Source organism: Stegostoma tigrinum, chromosome 30 (genome assembly GCF_030684315.1).
Source record: "Stegostoma tigrinum isolate sSteTig4 chromosome 30, sSteTig4.hap1, whole genome shotgun sequence".
Taxonomy (NCBI): domain Eukaryota; kingdom Metazoa; phylum Chordata; class Chondrichthyes; order Orectolobiformes; family Stegostomatidae; genus Stegostoma; species Stegostoma tigrinum.
The window spans coordinates 37825093-37842065 of record NC_081383.1 but is presented as its reverse complement, the minus strand read 5'-3'; the positions used below and the strand labels follow the sequence as shown (position 1 = coordinate 37842065).

Here is a 16973-nt window from a genome sequence, read left to right as displayed (position 1 = left end):
CCTCGTTCACCCCCTGCCCCCCCCCCCCCCCCCCCGCCTCGTTCACCCCCTGCCCCCCCCCGCCTCGTTCACCCCCTGCCCCCCCCCCAGCCTCGTTCACCCCCTGCCCCCCCCCCAGCCTCGTTCACCCCCTGCCCCCCCCCCAGCCTCGTTCACCCCCTGCCCCCCCCCCAGCCTCGTTCACCCCCTGCCCCCCCCCCAGCCTCGTTCACCCCCTGCCCCCCCCCCAGCCTCGTTCACCCCCTGCCCCCCCCCCAGCCTTGTTCACCCCCTGCCTTTTTCACTCCCCCAGCCTTGTGCACACGCGCATTGCTCCCCCTCATGACCTTCCCCAGCATTGCTTCCCTCCAGCACTGTCACCCCACCCCCAGCACTGTTCTCCTCTCGCTCTCGCACCCAGCACCATCCCCGTTTCTCTGTCCGGTCCCTCCTACTCCATGCCCATTCCGACCTGCGCCTCCCACCCGCCTCTCCTCCCCCGAAGCTACCTATCACCTGTTCTGTAGCGCCCTCTGGCCTCCGGGAGGTCCTGCCTGCACGGCCTGGTGACGTCACGCAGGCCCCTGCCCGGGTTGTTGTGCTGGAGCCATGTCCGTGAACTACGCGGCCGGACTGTCTGAGTACGAACACAAGGGCAAGTGTGGCCTTCCGGAGGTAAGAGGCTGTGCCGCTTAGATGTCGTTGCAGGGGGAAAAGGATTCCGGGCCTGTCCTTGGATAGGCTCGCATCCTGGGGAGGCGCCGGGGTCATGAGACCTCGGCGTCCAGCTCCGGACTGGGGCCTTCGTTAGAGACTGTTTGGCCGGGACCCCCAGAGGAACGGGAAGAGGAGGCGAAGATCAGTGAGGGAGGGCAGGCGGGGATGCGGGAGGGGGTGAAGGAGAAAAGGACCGAGGAGATTCCACTGTGTGGGGACCCTCTTAACGTTGGAGGCGGCCGTGGATTGGGAGAGGGAGGTTGCTAGTGATGGTGGACATCACAGATGTCCCTGTAAGGGTTTGGTTTCATTGCTTTATTAATCTGAAAGAGAACGATCTATGTTACATGGATATATATTCTGGAGTACCAAGAGATTAGCAAATGAAATTAGAGTATGTAGTATTGGGGATGGGTGGGAATAAAATAATTTGGATGGAAAATGGCTTAATAGAAGGCTGAAGAGTAAGCAGAGATAATGGGAACTACAGGTGCTGGAGAATCCAAGATAACAAAGTGTGGAGTTGGATGAACACAGCAGGCCAAGCATATTAAGCAGATGTTCACCTACACAACTGCCAACGTGGTATACTGTATCCACTGTACCCGGTGTGGCTACCTCTACATTGTGGAAACCAAGCGGAGTCTTGGGGACCGCTTTGCAGAACACCTCCGCTCAGTTCGCAATAAATAACTGCACCTCCCAGTTGCAAACCATTTTAACTCCCCCTCCCATTCCTCACACAAAATTTCCATCATGGGGCTCCTGCAGTGCCACAATGATGCCAACCGAAGTTTGCAGGAACAGCAACTCATATTCCGCTTGGGAACCCTGCAGCCGGATGGTATCAATGTTGACTTCACAAGCTTCAAAATCTCCCCCTCCCCGACTGCATCCCGAAACCAGCCCAGCTCGTCCCCTCCCCCCACTGCATCACAAAACCAGCCCAGCTCGTTCCCCGCCTCCCTAACCTGTTCTTCCTCTCACCTACCCCTCCTCTCACTTCAAGCCGCACCTCCATTTCCCATCTACCAATCTCATCCCACCTCCTTGACCTGTCTGTCCTTCCTGGACTGACCTATACCCTCCCCACCTATACTCTCCTCTCCACCTATCTTCTCCTCTATCCATCTTCAGTCTGCCTTCCTCCCCCCTCCCTATTTATTTCAGAACCCTCTCCCCATCCCCCTCTCTGATGAAGGGTCTAGGCCCGAAACGTCAGCTTTTGAGCTCCTAAGGTGCTGCTTGGTCTGCTGTGTTCATCCACACTTTGTTATTTGGATATGGGGACCAGTTTCAATGTTTCCAAATTTGCTCATGATGCTGAATGTAATGAAAATGTAAGTTGTGTGAAGCCTTCAAGGGAATTTCGACAATCTAAGCGAACATGCCAGATGGAATATAGTAGAACTTTATGAAAGTATTGAGTTTGATTGAAAAGCTGAAAGGCAGGATGATCATTATGTGATTGGGAAGGAGTGATCTAGGTATCTTTGGTTACTAAGAGCTAGCATGCTGGTGAAACAAGTATTTTAAAAGCAAATAGAATATTAGTCTTCATAACAAATAAACTTAAGGACAAAAGCAAAGTAAAACTAAAAGAACTGCAGATGCTGTAAATCAGGAACAAAAAGAGAAGTTGTTGGAAGCTCAGCAAGTCTAGCAGCATGTGTGAAGAAAAATGAGAGTCATCGTTTTGGGTCCAGTCTGAGGAAGGGCCACTGGACCCAAAACATTAACAATAGTAAAAATGTCTTCCTGCTATTTTATGGAGCCTTGGCATGTACACACCCTGGTTATTGTGTACAGTTCTGTTTGGCTTTTCTACGTAAAGTAAATCCTTCCTTAGATGTGCAATAGAGGTTAACCTGATTAATTGTTGCAATGGTGGGATTGTTTTATGAAGAGAGCCTGCAGAAACAGGATCTTTAGTCCCTAGAGTTTGAAGGGATGAGAGGTGATTTCTTTCAAATTCACAAAATAAATTACAGGGCACGGCATTGTTGCTATAGAGAGGATGCTCCCTCTGCCTGATGAGTCCAAAATCAGAGGATGTTATCTCAAATAGGGGGCAGGCCAAATAAGATTGAGATGAGGAGCACTTTTTTTTCCACTGACAATGTTGGATCTTTGGAATTCTCTTCCCCAGAGTCATTGAGCAGTTTAAAGCAGAAATCGATTTCTGAAAACTGGCATTGTGTGGAAAAGTAACACCTCTGTAGATAATTGGTCATGATTGAGTTGATTGGCAGAGCAGTCTTAGTTGACTGACTGATCTACTCCTGTTCCTCTGTCACATTTCACTTCTGCACTGCAGTTACATTGCAAAGTAACAATGTATTGGTCGCAGTCCGCTATGGAGAGCAGCAAAAAATGCACTCAGTGAAACACTAGTACTGATCTAAAGTGAGATTATTTTAATTTACTGGCACTGGAATGCATGACATGGTGGCAGTGGTTGTTTGTTAGTGAAAACTGAAATATTTTAAATGAATTTTGTGCTGAATTAATTGGAAGAAGAAGTCATCCTACATTTGTACCAGAGTGTGTGGAAAAACTAAATTGTTGTCAGAAAACGGAATGGCTGTAACAGCAACGATATGGGTGGCATTCAAACTTCAATTAAATGTGCCCCATTTGAAGATGCATCTGAGAAATTTGAACGAAAGTGCAGACTGATATTCAGCACCTCTCTAAAGGCACTAGCAAAAATGAAGGAACCTGCAGGCAGGAGAGAAAGGTTAAATTGTTTAATAGTTGAAGATTGAGGATGACAGCAGAAACCCCAACACAATTTTTTTTAGATTTGGCATGTATTTTTATCCGGAGTCAAAACATTGGATTTATCAGTGTGAATTTAAGGCCCGAGACAGAATCTGATGAGCATACTGACAATTTCCTAACAAAACTGAGGTAGGAGATAGGGATAGCCACAGGAGGCTCCTGCACTATCTCAAACAAGTATGCTGTTTTGGAAAATGTAAGCCGTGATGGACTTTCGAGGGAATGTAGCACTGACAACCAGGTTTCTGGTACTGTGACTGGCTGTAATGTAACAAGGGGTATGCCAGGTTCCAAACGATCAACTGTAACAGGACACGTCTCGTCAGAGGCACAGACAGACGATTCGGTGGCCAACAGCAAGACATCAAAATAGTATGTTGCCTCCCTGGAGCCAGGTTCAAAGATATCTCGGACAGGGTACAGAACGTTCTCCAATGGGAACAGGACTAGCTGGATGTCACTATACACTAACGACATAGGAAGAGAAAAGGATGAGATTTTGAGGAGAGAGTATAGGAGGTTAGGCAGGAATTTTAAAAAGTAGGCCCTTGAGGTTGGTAATTTCTAGATTATACTTGATGCCACAAGCTAATGAGTTTCGGAGTAGGATGTTACAGCAGATGAATGTGTGGCTGAGGAGCTGGTAAAGGGGAGAAGGATTCACATTTTTGGATCATTGGAATGTCTTTTGGGGTAGCAGTGACCTGTTTAAGAAGGATGGATTGCACCTAATTTAGAAGGAGAGATTGGCAGGGAGATTTGCTAGAGCTGCTCGGGAGGATTTGAACTAGTTGGTTGTGATGGGGAGGGACTCGGAGATAATGAGGAAAGAGATCAGTCTGAGACTCTAACAGTTATGAAAAGGAGTAAGTCAAACAGACAAGGCAGAGAGGAACAAAGTAGAGAATGAGGTAGGACTGATAAATTCAACTGCATTTTTCTCAATGCAAGAGGCTTAGCACGTAAGGCAGATTAATTCAGGGCATAGTTAGGAACATAAGACAGATATTATAGAAATTAGAGATGTGCCTCAGAGATGGACAGGATTGGCAGTTTAATGTTCCAAGGTATAGATGCTATAGGAACGATAGAAAGAGGGGGGAGGGGTGCAAGAGTGGAGAAGGTGTGGTATCTTTGATTAGGAATAACATCACAGCTGTATTTGGAGAGGATATTCCTGGGATGCGTCCAGGCAAGTTATTTTGGTGCAACTGAGAAATAAGAAAGTGATTATCGCCTTGTTGGGATTGTATTACAGGCCCCCCTAATAGTCAGCAGAAAATTGAGAAGCAAATTTGTGAGGGTACAGAATATTCTCCATAAGGGTAATTGAGGGGTTACGGTGTGGAATTTAACTTTCCAAGTATAGACTAGGACTGTCATAGTGTTAAGGGTTTGGATGGAGAGGAATTTAAGTGTGTACAAGAAAATTTTCTGATTCAGTATGTGGATGTGCATACTAAAGAAGGTGCAAAACTTGACCTACTCTTGGGAAGTTAGGTAGGGCAGGTGACTGAGGTGGCAGCAGGCGAGCACTTTGGGACCAGTGACTATAATTCTGCTAGTTTTAAAATAGTGATGGAAAGGGATAGACCAGATCTAAAAGTTGAAGTTCTAAATTTAAGGAAGGTCAATTGCTTTCAAACGTTAGGTGGGTGTGGACGTTGGCAGGTAAGGGGACGGCTAAAAGAATGAAAGTCCAGAGGTAGTATGTTCCTGTTGGGGTGAAGGGCAAGGCTGGTAGGTGTAGGGAATGCTGCGTGACTTGAGAAATTAAGGTTTTTAGGAAGCATATATCTGGTATAGACAGCACAACTTGAGTATTCCCTTGAAGAGTGTAAAGGCAATAGGAATATACTTAAGAGGGAAATCAGGAGGACAAAAAGTGGGCATGAGGTAGCTTTGGCAAATAGAGTTAAGAAGAATTCAAAGGGATTCTACAAATACATTAAGGATAATTGGTAATTAGGGAGAGAATAAGGCTTGTTTAAAATACGGCAAGACCACCTATATGTGGAACTGCGGGAGATGGAGGACGTACAAAATGTATTCTGCATAAATATTTGCTGCAGGGAAGGATATGGAACATACAGAATGTGGAAAAAATAAATAGCGACATGTTGAAAAATGTCCATATTACAGAGGAGGTGGTGCTGGACATGGTAAAATGCGTATCAGTGGATAAAAATCCCTGGGACCTGGTCAGGCGCACTCGAGAACTGGAGTTGTTGGTTGGTTTGCTGAGCTTTTTGTGGAAACATTTAATCTTCCTTTATAGATGACATCATCAAAGCTGTATAGCTTCCGTTGAAGGCTTAGAACTCTGTGTCAAGCTGGGGAAGTAATTGCTGGGTCTCTTGCTGAGGTATTTGTACCGTGATAGCCACAGGCCAGGTGACGGAAGGCTGGAGATTGGCTACATGGTACTGCTTTTTAAGAAGGGCGGTAAGGAAAAGCCAGGGAACAATAGACCAATGAGTCTGACATTGGTGGTGGGCACGTTGTTGGAGGGAATCCTGTGGGACAGAATTTACATGTATTTGGAAAGGTAAGGACTGATTAGGGATAGTCAGTTTCCCATGCACAAAGCCATGTTGTGTCTCAGTAACTTGATTGAGATTTTTGAAGAAGTAACAAAGAGGATTAATGAGGGTAAGAGTGGTAGACATGATCGGTATGGACTTCAGTAAGCCATTTGACAAGGTTCCCCATGACAGACTGGTTAACAAGGTTAGACCTCACAGAATAGAAGGAGAACTAGCTATTTGGATACAGAACTGGCTGGAAGATAGAAGACAGAGGGTGGTGATGGTGGTGGCGGAGGAGGGTCGCTTTTCAAACTGGGGGCCTAGGACCAGCAGTGTGCCATAAGGTTAGGCGCTGGGCCCACTGCTTTTTGTCATCTATATAAATGATTTCTGTATGAGCATGGAGGTATGGTTAGTAAGTTTGCAGATGACACCAAAATTGGAGGTGTAGTGAACAGCAAAGAAGGTTACCTCAGAGTACAACAGGATCTTGATCATATGGGCCAAAGGGCCGAGTAGGGGCAGATGGAGTTTAATTCAGATGATTATGAGGTGCTAAAGTTTGGACAGGCAAATCAGAGCAGGATTTATACACATAATGGTAAGGTCCTGGGGACTCTTGCTGAACAAAGAGACCTTGGAGTGTAGGTTCATAGTTCCTTGAAAGTGGAGTCACAGGTAGATAGGATAGTGAAGAAGGTGTTTGATATGCTTGCCTTTATTGGTCAGTGCATTGCATATAGGAGCTGGCAAAGCACAGCAGGTCAGACAGCATGCGAGGAACAGGGAAGTCAGGGTTTTGGATCAGAAGCCTTCCTCAGAACTGAAGAACGGTTCCTTTCTGAAACGTTGATCTCCCTGCTTCTTGGATGCTGCCTGACCTGCTCTGCTTTTCTAGCTCCACACTTTTTGACTGTAATTTGCGGGCCTTTCTGTCACCATTGAGCGTCGGAGTTGTGCAGTCATTTTGCAGCTGCACAGGACATTGTTTAGTCCACTGTTGGAATGCTACATGCAATTCTGGGTGGCATGGTAGGAGTCCAGAACTAAAGGGCGTAATTTTAAGGTGAAAGGAGAAAGATTTTAAAGGGACCCAATGGGTAACTTTTTCCACACAGAGTGCAGTTCATATGTGGAAGAATCAACAGAGGAAATGATGGATACAGTTACAGTTATAACATTTAAAAGACATTTGGACAGGTACATGAATGGGAACAGTTTTGAGGAATATGGCCTAAACGTAGGCAAACGGGACTTTTTTTAATTTGGGAAACTTGTTTGGCATGGACAAGTTGGACCAGAAGTTCTGTTTCCATGCTGTCTGACTCTTTTACTCTGAGTAGACTGATGCAGACTCTTAATTCTATAATGGCTGACGACAAGGAGAGCAATCGGCTGCTTTGAGCTGCTTTGCTGAAGAGAGGGTCTTGAAGAGGACATTAAAATTTTGTAGGTTGATTAATGTCAAAGCTGAGAAAGTTCAAAGAACAATTAGCTCAAGGTCACCATCCGAGAAGTTGAAAACATTTTTAGAGTAATATCTGTGTAAATACTGAGTAAGTCATAGCAATCCATTACGAAATTCATCGGGATGTCTGTTCCATATTCCCTCTGGTCAAAAATGCAAGATAAAAATGTGAACAATGACCTGCTCAATATTCAAGTATTTTTGTACAAACTTTTTTTGATGTTAATTGTCCCAAATATTTAACTGTTCAAGCTAGTGTCTCATCAATGCATTCTGAGGTCTGACACTGAAAATCTGGTTGAAGCCATGTGAAGTTGCATCTTTGACCCCTGAGTGTTGCTGCTGAGCTGTCTTAACCTCTTGGTCTATGTCCTTAACGTGCAGTTGTAAGTTTAGGTAAATATTATCATATGAACCCGTTAAAATATCTTGTGAACAGTTAGCCTCTGCTTGGTACTCTTATGATTCTCAAACCACAGCTAAGTGTGTACCTACACTGAACAGTTCTACTTTAACTCAAGCATCTGACCCTGTGACCCCACAGATCATAAAAGCTTAGGATTGTCATAGCACAGAAGGAGGGCATTCAGTCCATCATGTCTGTACCAGCTCCTGAAAAAGCTACAAGGCTAGTCCTGTTCTCCAGCCCTATCTCCAAGCCCTCTGAATTCATCGCTTTTAAATATGTATGCGGCTCTTGTTTTGAAACTTTCTATGGAATCTACCTCTACCTCTCTCCCAGGCAGCCCATTCAAAATCCTAATAAAAATCCTAATAAGTAATAAAGTTTCTTTATCTCACTCCCTGCTTGCTGCTGACAGTCTTGAAATTGACTCTTAGTTACTGACATACCAACTAGTAGAAACAGAATTGTTCCTCATCCTGTCAAAAATTTCCATAATATTGAACTCCTCAATAAGATCACCTCTTAATCTCTGCTCCCAGGAGAATAAACTCAATTTCTTTAAGCTTTCTTTCTGTCTAAAATCCCTCATTCCTGGTTTCATTCTGCTAAATCTCCTTTGAACTGTTTCTAGGGCTTTAACATCTTTCCTTAAATAAGCTACCCAATACAAGATGTGAACTGGCCAGTGATATGTAAAGGTATTGTATCACTTCCTTGCTTTTATACTCTTGTACCTCAATTTTTAAACCCAATGATCCTGTAAACCTTCTTAACAACTGTTGCAACTTGCCTGATGACCTTTAGAGATTTATGCTCTTGAATCCATCGAGCCTTTATTGCCTCTCTGTGTTTCTTCCACCAAAATGAATTACCTCAAGTTTCTCTGCATTGAACTTCATCTGCCGAGTGCCTGCTTATTTGGCCAACTTGTCAACATCCCTCTGAAGTCACTCAACATCATCCTTCTCATTCACTATTCTCCCTAGCTTAGAGTTTTAGCTCTCAACACCCATTTCTAAATCATTTATACAAACCAGAAAAAGCATGGATGCTAACAAGAATCTGTCTTAAGCAGGTCCCATTCTCTTGAATATACCATTGCTCAGTCATCTCTGCAAATCCATCAACGTAGTCAGGCTTGATTATTCCTCTGGGTGTTTTTGAGGTGCAGTTCTCCCTGTTCACATACAAATTAACAGTGATGTTTTGCAATGCTATTTGAAGAAGGACAAAGGGAATTCTCAGTGTTCTAGCCGACATTTATCATTCACCTAAAAACATAAAATAGATTTTCTGGATGTTTGCCACATTACGTACTGTGTCCGCACATTGACAGCTGAAGGTGCCTACATTGTAACAGCAATTAAACATTGGAAGTATTTTGGAGTGAAGCACTCTGGACTGTTGTGGAAGTTTTCCTTTTTGCTCAAAGCATCCAAAGCAACCATATTCAACACAAGCAATATACTGTGAGTTAACACATGTAGAAACGGAGAGATGAATGAGCATTTATTGATTTTGGAGATTGCTTACTGTCAGAATATCAGTGAAGAATTTCCCATCGGCAAAGAAGAATTGTAGTCAAAACTACTTCTATGTAGAGTGTTTAAAAACAGTAGCAGGAGCGAAGCAATTCCCATCCACCTGGTAACTAACTTGGTTCTGTCCTGTGGTGTGAATGGGTATTTGTGTTAAATGCAGTCTTTTACAGTGGCAGGGTGTCCAAAATGTTTTACAAGTATATTTTGAAGTATTGTCATTAGTATAAGGACAGACATAACAAGCAGTGAATGTGCACTAAGGTCCCACAAACAGCAAATATATAAGTAACGAGATGACCTGTTTTTGATGACAGTTTGAAGGCGAATCATTGACTAGGCCTCTGGGCAACTTCTTCCATTTCTTCTCAAATGCTGCGCCTTAATCAGAAAGGCATGTTTAGTTTTAGCTGGAAAGACAGTATCTCTGACAATACAGCCCCTCAGCACCACACAGTGAGAATCAGGAATTATGCAGTTGAGTGTGAGAGCTTATACTTGGAAAAGTCATTCAGGCTGTGGTAAGATCTTGCCAAATTATCGAAGCTGATATTTCATACTTAGCTTCAGCTTCAGAGCAAACTGGGTCAGCAGGAAAAGCACAAAATGTGGACGTTTCTATGACAATTGAATTTTGGATTGAAACCAATTTCTGCCCTGTTGTGTGTTGCAGAACTTTGATCCTCCTGATGACCTGGATAGAAAGGTGCTGGAACTGGCCAACCTTGTACGAAATGCCTCATATGTGGTAGTGCATACTGGGGCTGGCATCAGCACTTCTTCTGGAATTCCTGACTTCAGGTACACTGTCTTCCCGCCACAGTCTTTATTTAAAACAGTGCTGTGCTATTCACTGGGAGATTTGTTGATATGTCCAAATCACTTGCTCAAAATTGCTCTGTTCTGTTAAAACACAATATTTATGAGGCATTGATATTGTTTACATTAAAACCTCTATACTTCTTTCACTCCACTTAATTAAAAATTAAGCATCATTTTATACTTTAATATTAAACGTTTTGTCTTATACTTCCATTAGTTGTTCAAAACCAGGGGACATGAATATAGCATTGTCTCTTATTTCCTTGGAGAATGGTTAGAATATGGAGCTCATAACCTCTGGTAGTTGTGATGAATGACATAAATCCATTTAAGGAAGTTAGATAATTTAAATGAGGGAGTAGGAAATAGAAGGGAATGCTAATAGGAATGGATGAAATAAAATAGGAGAAGGGTAATGTGGACCATAAACATGCACTCCGACCTGTTGGGTCAAATGTATTTCTGCATTGTAAATCCTATGTATTTTATAATTAAACTTCTTCCAATCTTCACTGTCCCAATAGCTATATCTTCAACTTCTACTACTACCCCTCAAAAGCTCCCTTCCACAAACACACTTTCGCTGAACTGTTCTGAATTCCGTCCCCAACCCCATTTTCCCTACCATTGACAACCGTACCATCCACTGTGTAGGCACCAAGCTCTGAAATACAGTACACAAACAGCCTGTCCTCACAAATAGCTACCTCTTTCGCTGTGGGTTTGTGTGGGCCCACTCAATATCAGTGCCTGTTTTTGTCTGTTGTAGCTTTGTGAAGTATCTTGGGACAGAATTAAATATATATGTAAATGCAATTTTTATAAAAATGTACGAATCGTGAAGCAATCCCTCCCCCCCCCCCCCCCCCATTTAAATTCACGTCGCAAATTTGAGTGGTGAATATCCAATGGATGTTGACTGGTAGCAAATAGTTACATAACCAACATTTGAAGTGCAGTTTAGGGATTGTGGGATCCACAGAGTTTGAGATCATTCACACTGTATGTTCTAATGGATAGTTCAGGCTCCTGTTTCCAATAGAAACTGGAGTTGCACCTTTTTTCTAATCACCCTGTCCATTCATGTTATTACACACTTCCCAAACAGGTGGAACTTGAACCCAGGCCTCCTTGCTCATACTACCACCATGCCACAACAGCCTCCATCTGATTACATTTGCAGGTTTGAAATGAGTTGCTGGTTTTCAGATTATTGCAGAAACTGTGTGGCAGCATTAATTCTCTCCAATTGCCTGTAGATGGTACTGTTTAAGCATAATAGGGGAATCTCTACTTGTTTATTCAACTCACCTGTCCATTTGCAACTAGCCAGCAACAACTATCTCTGGGGAATGACCTAGCCCCGAGCTGCAAAGATCAACATGACAGTAGGTCTGTGTACCTTGAAATATTTTCCAAAGCCATATGCAAATAAATTGGAAATTAAACAGTGTTTTATGATTGTGAAGGATTCTCTTAAGACTTAGTTTATATTGTTCTGACACAAAGGTTCTAAAATTATGCCATGCGAAACAGATTCTTGTTCAGTTTGATCCATTAGTGACAATATGTTTCTTGTAGATCATCCTGCTAGTGCCCAGTATCTAGTTTCCTGCCTCCGAATGATGGAAGTAAAATCATGAAAACAGTGCTGCAAGACAGTGCTCAGAACTGATTTTTTACACATTCTTCCCTGCGTAGCCAGCAATGCCTTCCCTCTCACCATTGCATCATTAACTAGGATCTGTCCTGGTTCCCTCCTTTTTCTCAGCTATGTTTCCCCCCATAGCGACATAATCTGAAAGTTTGGGGTCAGTTTTCACACAAATGCTAATATCTCATCCAGCTTCATCTCTTCACCATCTCTCTGTTCCCCCACTGCCTCTGTCCAACCGTTTCTCTGACATAGAGCCTCATAAGTTGCTTTCTCTTCCAATTAAATGTGAAGAAGACCAAAGCAAACTGTAATTAGAGAGGCAATAGACTTTAATTCTGTATTATCATCAGCCTTCACTCCTGTCTCAGCTCATCTCTATGACATCTTCATCTGTACTTTCATCATCTCTTGATAGGCCTTGCCTCCTCCATGGTTCTGTTGGCTCTATCTACTTTGCACCAAAATCTGTTCATTCATCTGTGCTTACTGATCTGGAATTACTATTGGTTCCCCAAACCACCAGCAAATTGAAGCTTCTATTCTTGTGCTTAACTTCCTTACTATCCTTTCATAACTCTTCGTTGTCTCTAACATCTTACATACTTCAGGAGTCTTTGTCTCTCCAACTCTGGCCCCTTCTGCATTTTCCCTTTCAATCACTCATCTCTAGGCTGTGAACTGTGAAAGTCTGTGTAAAAAGCCTACGACTGAATTCTCTTATCGACCTTGTCCTCTTTGACCAAGTTTGTTGTCACCTCTTCCAATATACTGTTAATTTCGACCTCTAGTTTTGCGAAGAGCCTGGAAACCTTTGTCCACCTTCAAAGATTCAATGTAAACATAGAGTTGGTGCATGCAACCGATTGGTTCAAATTGCAATTGCTAAGTTGTGCTTTGCAAATAATCTATGTTTAACTGAGAAAGGACCCATATCCCCAGTGTCTGTGCCTTTTATGTTGAAATTAGAGCATAAAAAGTGGTCATTGAGCACATTTGATCTTACTGATGTTTGTGCCACATCAGTCTCTCTCAACTTCACACTGTATTTCACCCCACCCACTGTCATCAATAACTTGTATTTGTACAGTACTTCTAAAGTAATAAAGTCATCAGGCATACGGGCAGGAAGATAAGTCATTGCTGATGCTTCTCTGGCAATGACTAATTTGGGCAATGTGGGGCCACATGAGTCCAGTGCTACAAAGATGGACAAAAGTTTATAGATCTGGGAAGGAATGATCATTTACTTTTGTCAAAGGTAAATAGGGATTTATTTGTGTCTTTAATTTGGATGTGGTAGGGGCAGGCATTTGTCTGGAGGCATTCAATATTCAGTAACCTGCAGTGTTTTTCTTTCATATTCTTTTCTCTTATCTTTACCTAGTTTTGTTTTATATGTATTGACACTGTTCACACTCTCGTTCAACGTTAGCAGTCCTCATTCTTGTCACTCTTTGGGTAAAGAAGTCCTGTGTTCCAAAATAGAGTTATTGGTGACTGTTATATTTATCACCCATTTGTGTCTCACCCTCAAGGTGAAACATCTCTAAGTATACATAATCAAACACTTCATAATTTTAAATGATGCCTGTTAGGTCCCCACACAATCACCTGAAACAGAGCCCCCGGGCTGTCCAGCCTTTCATATTAAATACATTGTCTCTGTTCTCAAATCATCATTTTAATTTCATTTTAAACACTTTCTTTAGTGCTTCTATGTTTTCTTATGTAATGTGAAGATTCTACTATTCACAATATTCAGAGTATGGCCTAACAAAGGATTTATACAAGCTAAATAATAATTTGGACTTTTTGTTTTTCCGTTCTCTTGTAACCTCTGCCCAAACGCAAATCCTTGAGAAGAATTATTTAGAGAATTGCAGCAAGTGTGAGGTCTCCACCTCTTTTCTACCAAAATGCATCTCTTCAAACTTAGCCACATTTAAATTAATTCATCAGTTACATGCCAATTCCTACTAATCTTGTGTGTTTTCCTGCAATAGTAACTGTTCTGCTTAAACAGTTGATTAAAAATGTTTCCTGGTTGGCGCACCTCATTGCTTCTAGTGTCTTGCCTTCATCAAAAGTGTAGAATCAATGCCACATTTGTTATTGGAGGAAAAGTCATCCGGCAATGGTTTAAATAAAATTCCATGCATAAGCCGATGTAAAGCGGAATAGTTAATCATATTAGCTCAGAACAAAAGCTTGCCAGCCCCATTGTAAACAGTTAAATGGTGATATTGACAGGGGACCCCGGGGAGTGTGGACAATGGAGGAACAAGGCCTGGAACCCAAGTTTGACACCACTTTTGAGGAAGCCAGTCCCTCCAAGACCCATATGGCATTGGTTGCACTTCAGAGAACCGGTTTGGTGAAGTACGTGGTCAGTCAGAATGTGGATGGGCTTCATGTACGGTCAGGTTTTCCCAGGTAAGGTTTCTGTGTTCTTGTTTATTCCTGCTGACAGCTTAACTTTTGTTTGATTCATAAACCTTGAAGCAGTTTGTCTGAAAGCAATTCTGCTGCAGGCTTTATGTACGCACACAAGAAATGTATCAGTGCTGCTGATACCATCTGACCTACAGGCCGAAAAAGAGATTAGTTCCATGAACTTACGACCAAAAGCGTTCTGAAGATTTGCCTTTTTACAATGATGACTGAATTGCAGGGAGAATAGATAACCTTAAAATGAACATGAAAATTTAATTTGAACGCACTGAGATTAATGTTTTCAGTAATATTTAATAACCAGTTAACCCTAAAATTTGAATTTCTGCTTGGTAATTAGTCTCATATTGATGCCCTGAATTCAAATATATGGAGATATTAGATAGACAATCTAACAAAATGGGCATGATCCATTCTCTCAACTGATGAAGAAATGCAGCAGCCAATTTGCACGCAGCAACGTTTCAAAAATAACAATCTAATGAACTGATCATCTGTTTAATAATATTGGTTGAGTGATAAATATCATCTAGGACATCAGGAGAATTCCCCTGCTCCTCTTCAGAATAAGGTCATGGGACCTTTTGCATCCAGCCAGGGAGACAGACCTCAATTTAGACCTTGACTAAAAGCAACTCCTCCCATTGTTTTCTGATGAAGGGTCTAGGCCCGAAACGTCAGCTTCTGTGCTCCTGGGATGCTGCTTGGCCTGCTGTGTTCATCCAGCCCCAGACTTTGTTATCTTGGATTCTCCAGCATCTGCAGTTCCAATTATCTCTCTCTCCTCCCATTGTGCAGTATTTTGTGTTTAAGCCTCCATTGTTCTTGTCTTCTGTAAAACATAACGACGCAATGTTACAAAGCCCAGTTGGTAACTGCTAAGAGTATTTGATCAAAAAGTCCTTATGTCTTGTATTGCTGTTTAAGCTGTGCCATGCTTCTGGTATGAATGGTGTTTCAGGAATTTTCACGTTTAATTCTCACAGACAATGTATATTGCTGCTTTATCACAGTCAAGTTGGTGTCGATGAGAATATTACTTAGCTCATCCTGAATGCTGTGTGTCAGCAATCGAACCTCTCACCCATAACAACATGAGACAGTCAGTGAATTATCTTGTTTCAGCCTCTTTCAATAAGAATAAGAGTTGGTGTCTTCTCAATACATCTGGGCTTTGTCTGGTCTTTAGGAAAGAATCAGTGATTGAATTGTTCACTCCACATTCAACCCACTGCCCAGGCAAAAACAGGCAGGATGTGGATTCTTGACGGGAGGGCAGACAAAAGCTCTTGAATGCCATAGCAGCAGCACCACCTCTAAACCTGAAATTTTGCTTTGGACAGCTTTAACCAACTGTGATCTGACATTTCCTCCCTGTGCACTGCACCCAACCCTCACAGTCAGATTTTAATCCTCATCTGTAAGTAGTTAAGTAATTGGTTTCCTGTCCAACTTCCTTGCCTTCATTAATAAAAACATAAAATGCTGGAAAGCATCTGCAGTGAAGAGACCAGACTTAATGTTTCAGATCATTGATCAGAACTAGAGAAAATTCAAAATATGTATTTTGTGCATCCGAAATTTGGGAGGTGGGAGGAGAAAATGGGAAGATCTGTGGTAGTTCGGATAGACTTAATGATAAATATTTCAAGATGCATGATCAAGGAAAGTAAGCCAAGTTGCCATTGTCATACCAGACCATAGGGCTGCTGTCTCATTAGAGAGTGAGAGCCTACTGGTGGTGGTTTAACCTGAGGGCCACCATACCTCAGGTGCGGGGAGAGTTTGAGAAGGAGCAAGGAGACAAGCAAAGAAACAAAGTGATAATCTAGAGAGTGTGAATGGCAGGATTCTGACTAGAATCCTTGCCTTTTCTGTTTCATAACCATAACTCATTTGGGATCTGCACCTTTATTTTCAGTTGCACAAAGTTCTGTGTTTACAGTGCTCTAATTCTTACTGAACATCTTCACTTACATTTGCCAAAATTTACTATTGAGTGCTTGTTCTCACAACGCTACTCCTTTTGCTTTGCACTGCTTTGGTGATCTCTTCCAGGTCTACATAACTTCTGTTACCAGAAGTGGTAGCTGAGGTGAGTTAAAGTCAGTCACTGAATCAACTGCTGTTAATGAAATGGCATTGATGTGTTTCTGATAAGATGGTGAGTGATTTGGCAGAGAACTTGGAGTAGCTGGCATTCCCATTCAAATGTTGCTCTTATTGTAAGTGGTAAAGACAGGGGATTTGGGATGTGTGATTGAAGGAGCCATGGCGACCTGCTGCAATACACTTAGTGTGCCAGTTGTGCCCTATTCGCTATGTGCCAGTGGGTGAGGGAATGAATGCTCAGGATTGTGGACCAACTGGATTTCTTTGTTTCGTATGTCATCAAGGTTTTCGAGCATGTGCAGGACTGCATTCAGACAAGTGGAGAATATTTCATCACAATCCTAATTTGTGACTTCTAGATGGTTTAAAAAAAATGCTGGGAAGTCAGAAAGAGAGTTATTCACTGTAGAATACTCAGCCTTTTGTTAGCAACAATGTTTATGTGGCTAGACTACATTAGGTTTCTAGTTTTGATAGGAGTTAATTCATGGCAATGCTATTGAATTTTAAG

The 16973-nt window shown here is 42.5% G+C and overlaps 1 protein-coding gene across 2 annotated transcripts in view; it reads left to right on the top strand.

The window, feature by feature from the left end:
- The first annotated feature begins 531 nt into the window (after positions 1 to 531).
- The window catches only part of sirt6 (sirtuin 6), a 44067-nt gene continuing 27625 nt past the window's right edge, over positions 532 to 16973 (top strand). The window contains exons 1-3 of one of the 2 annotated variants that reach the window (XM_048559779.2): positions 532 to 654; positions 10094 to 10221; positions 14150 to 14332. In XM_048559779.2, the coding sequence (XP_048415736.1) occupies positions 589 to 654; positions 10094 to 10221; positions 14150 to 14332 (377 nt within the window). In that variant the 5' untranslated portion in view covers positions 532 to 588. The remainder of the gene's footprint in view (positions 655 to 10093; positions 10222 to 14149; positions 14333 to 16973) is intronic. The other variant, XM_059638548.1, reaches the window with a different exon arrangement.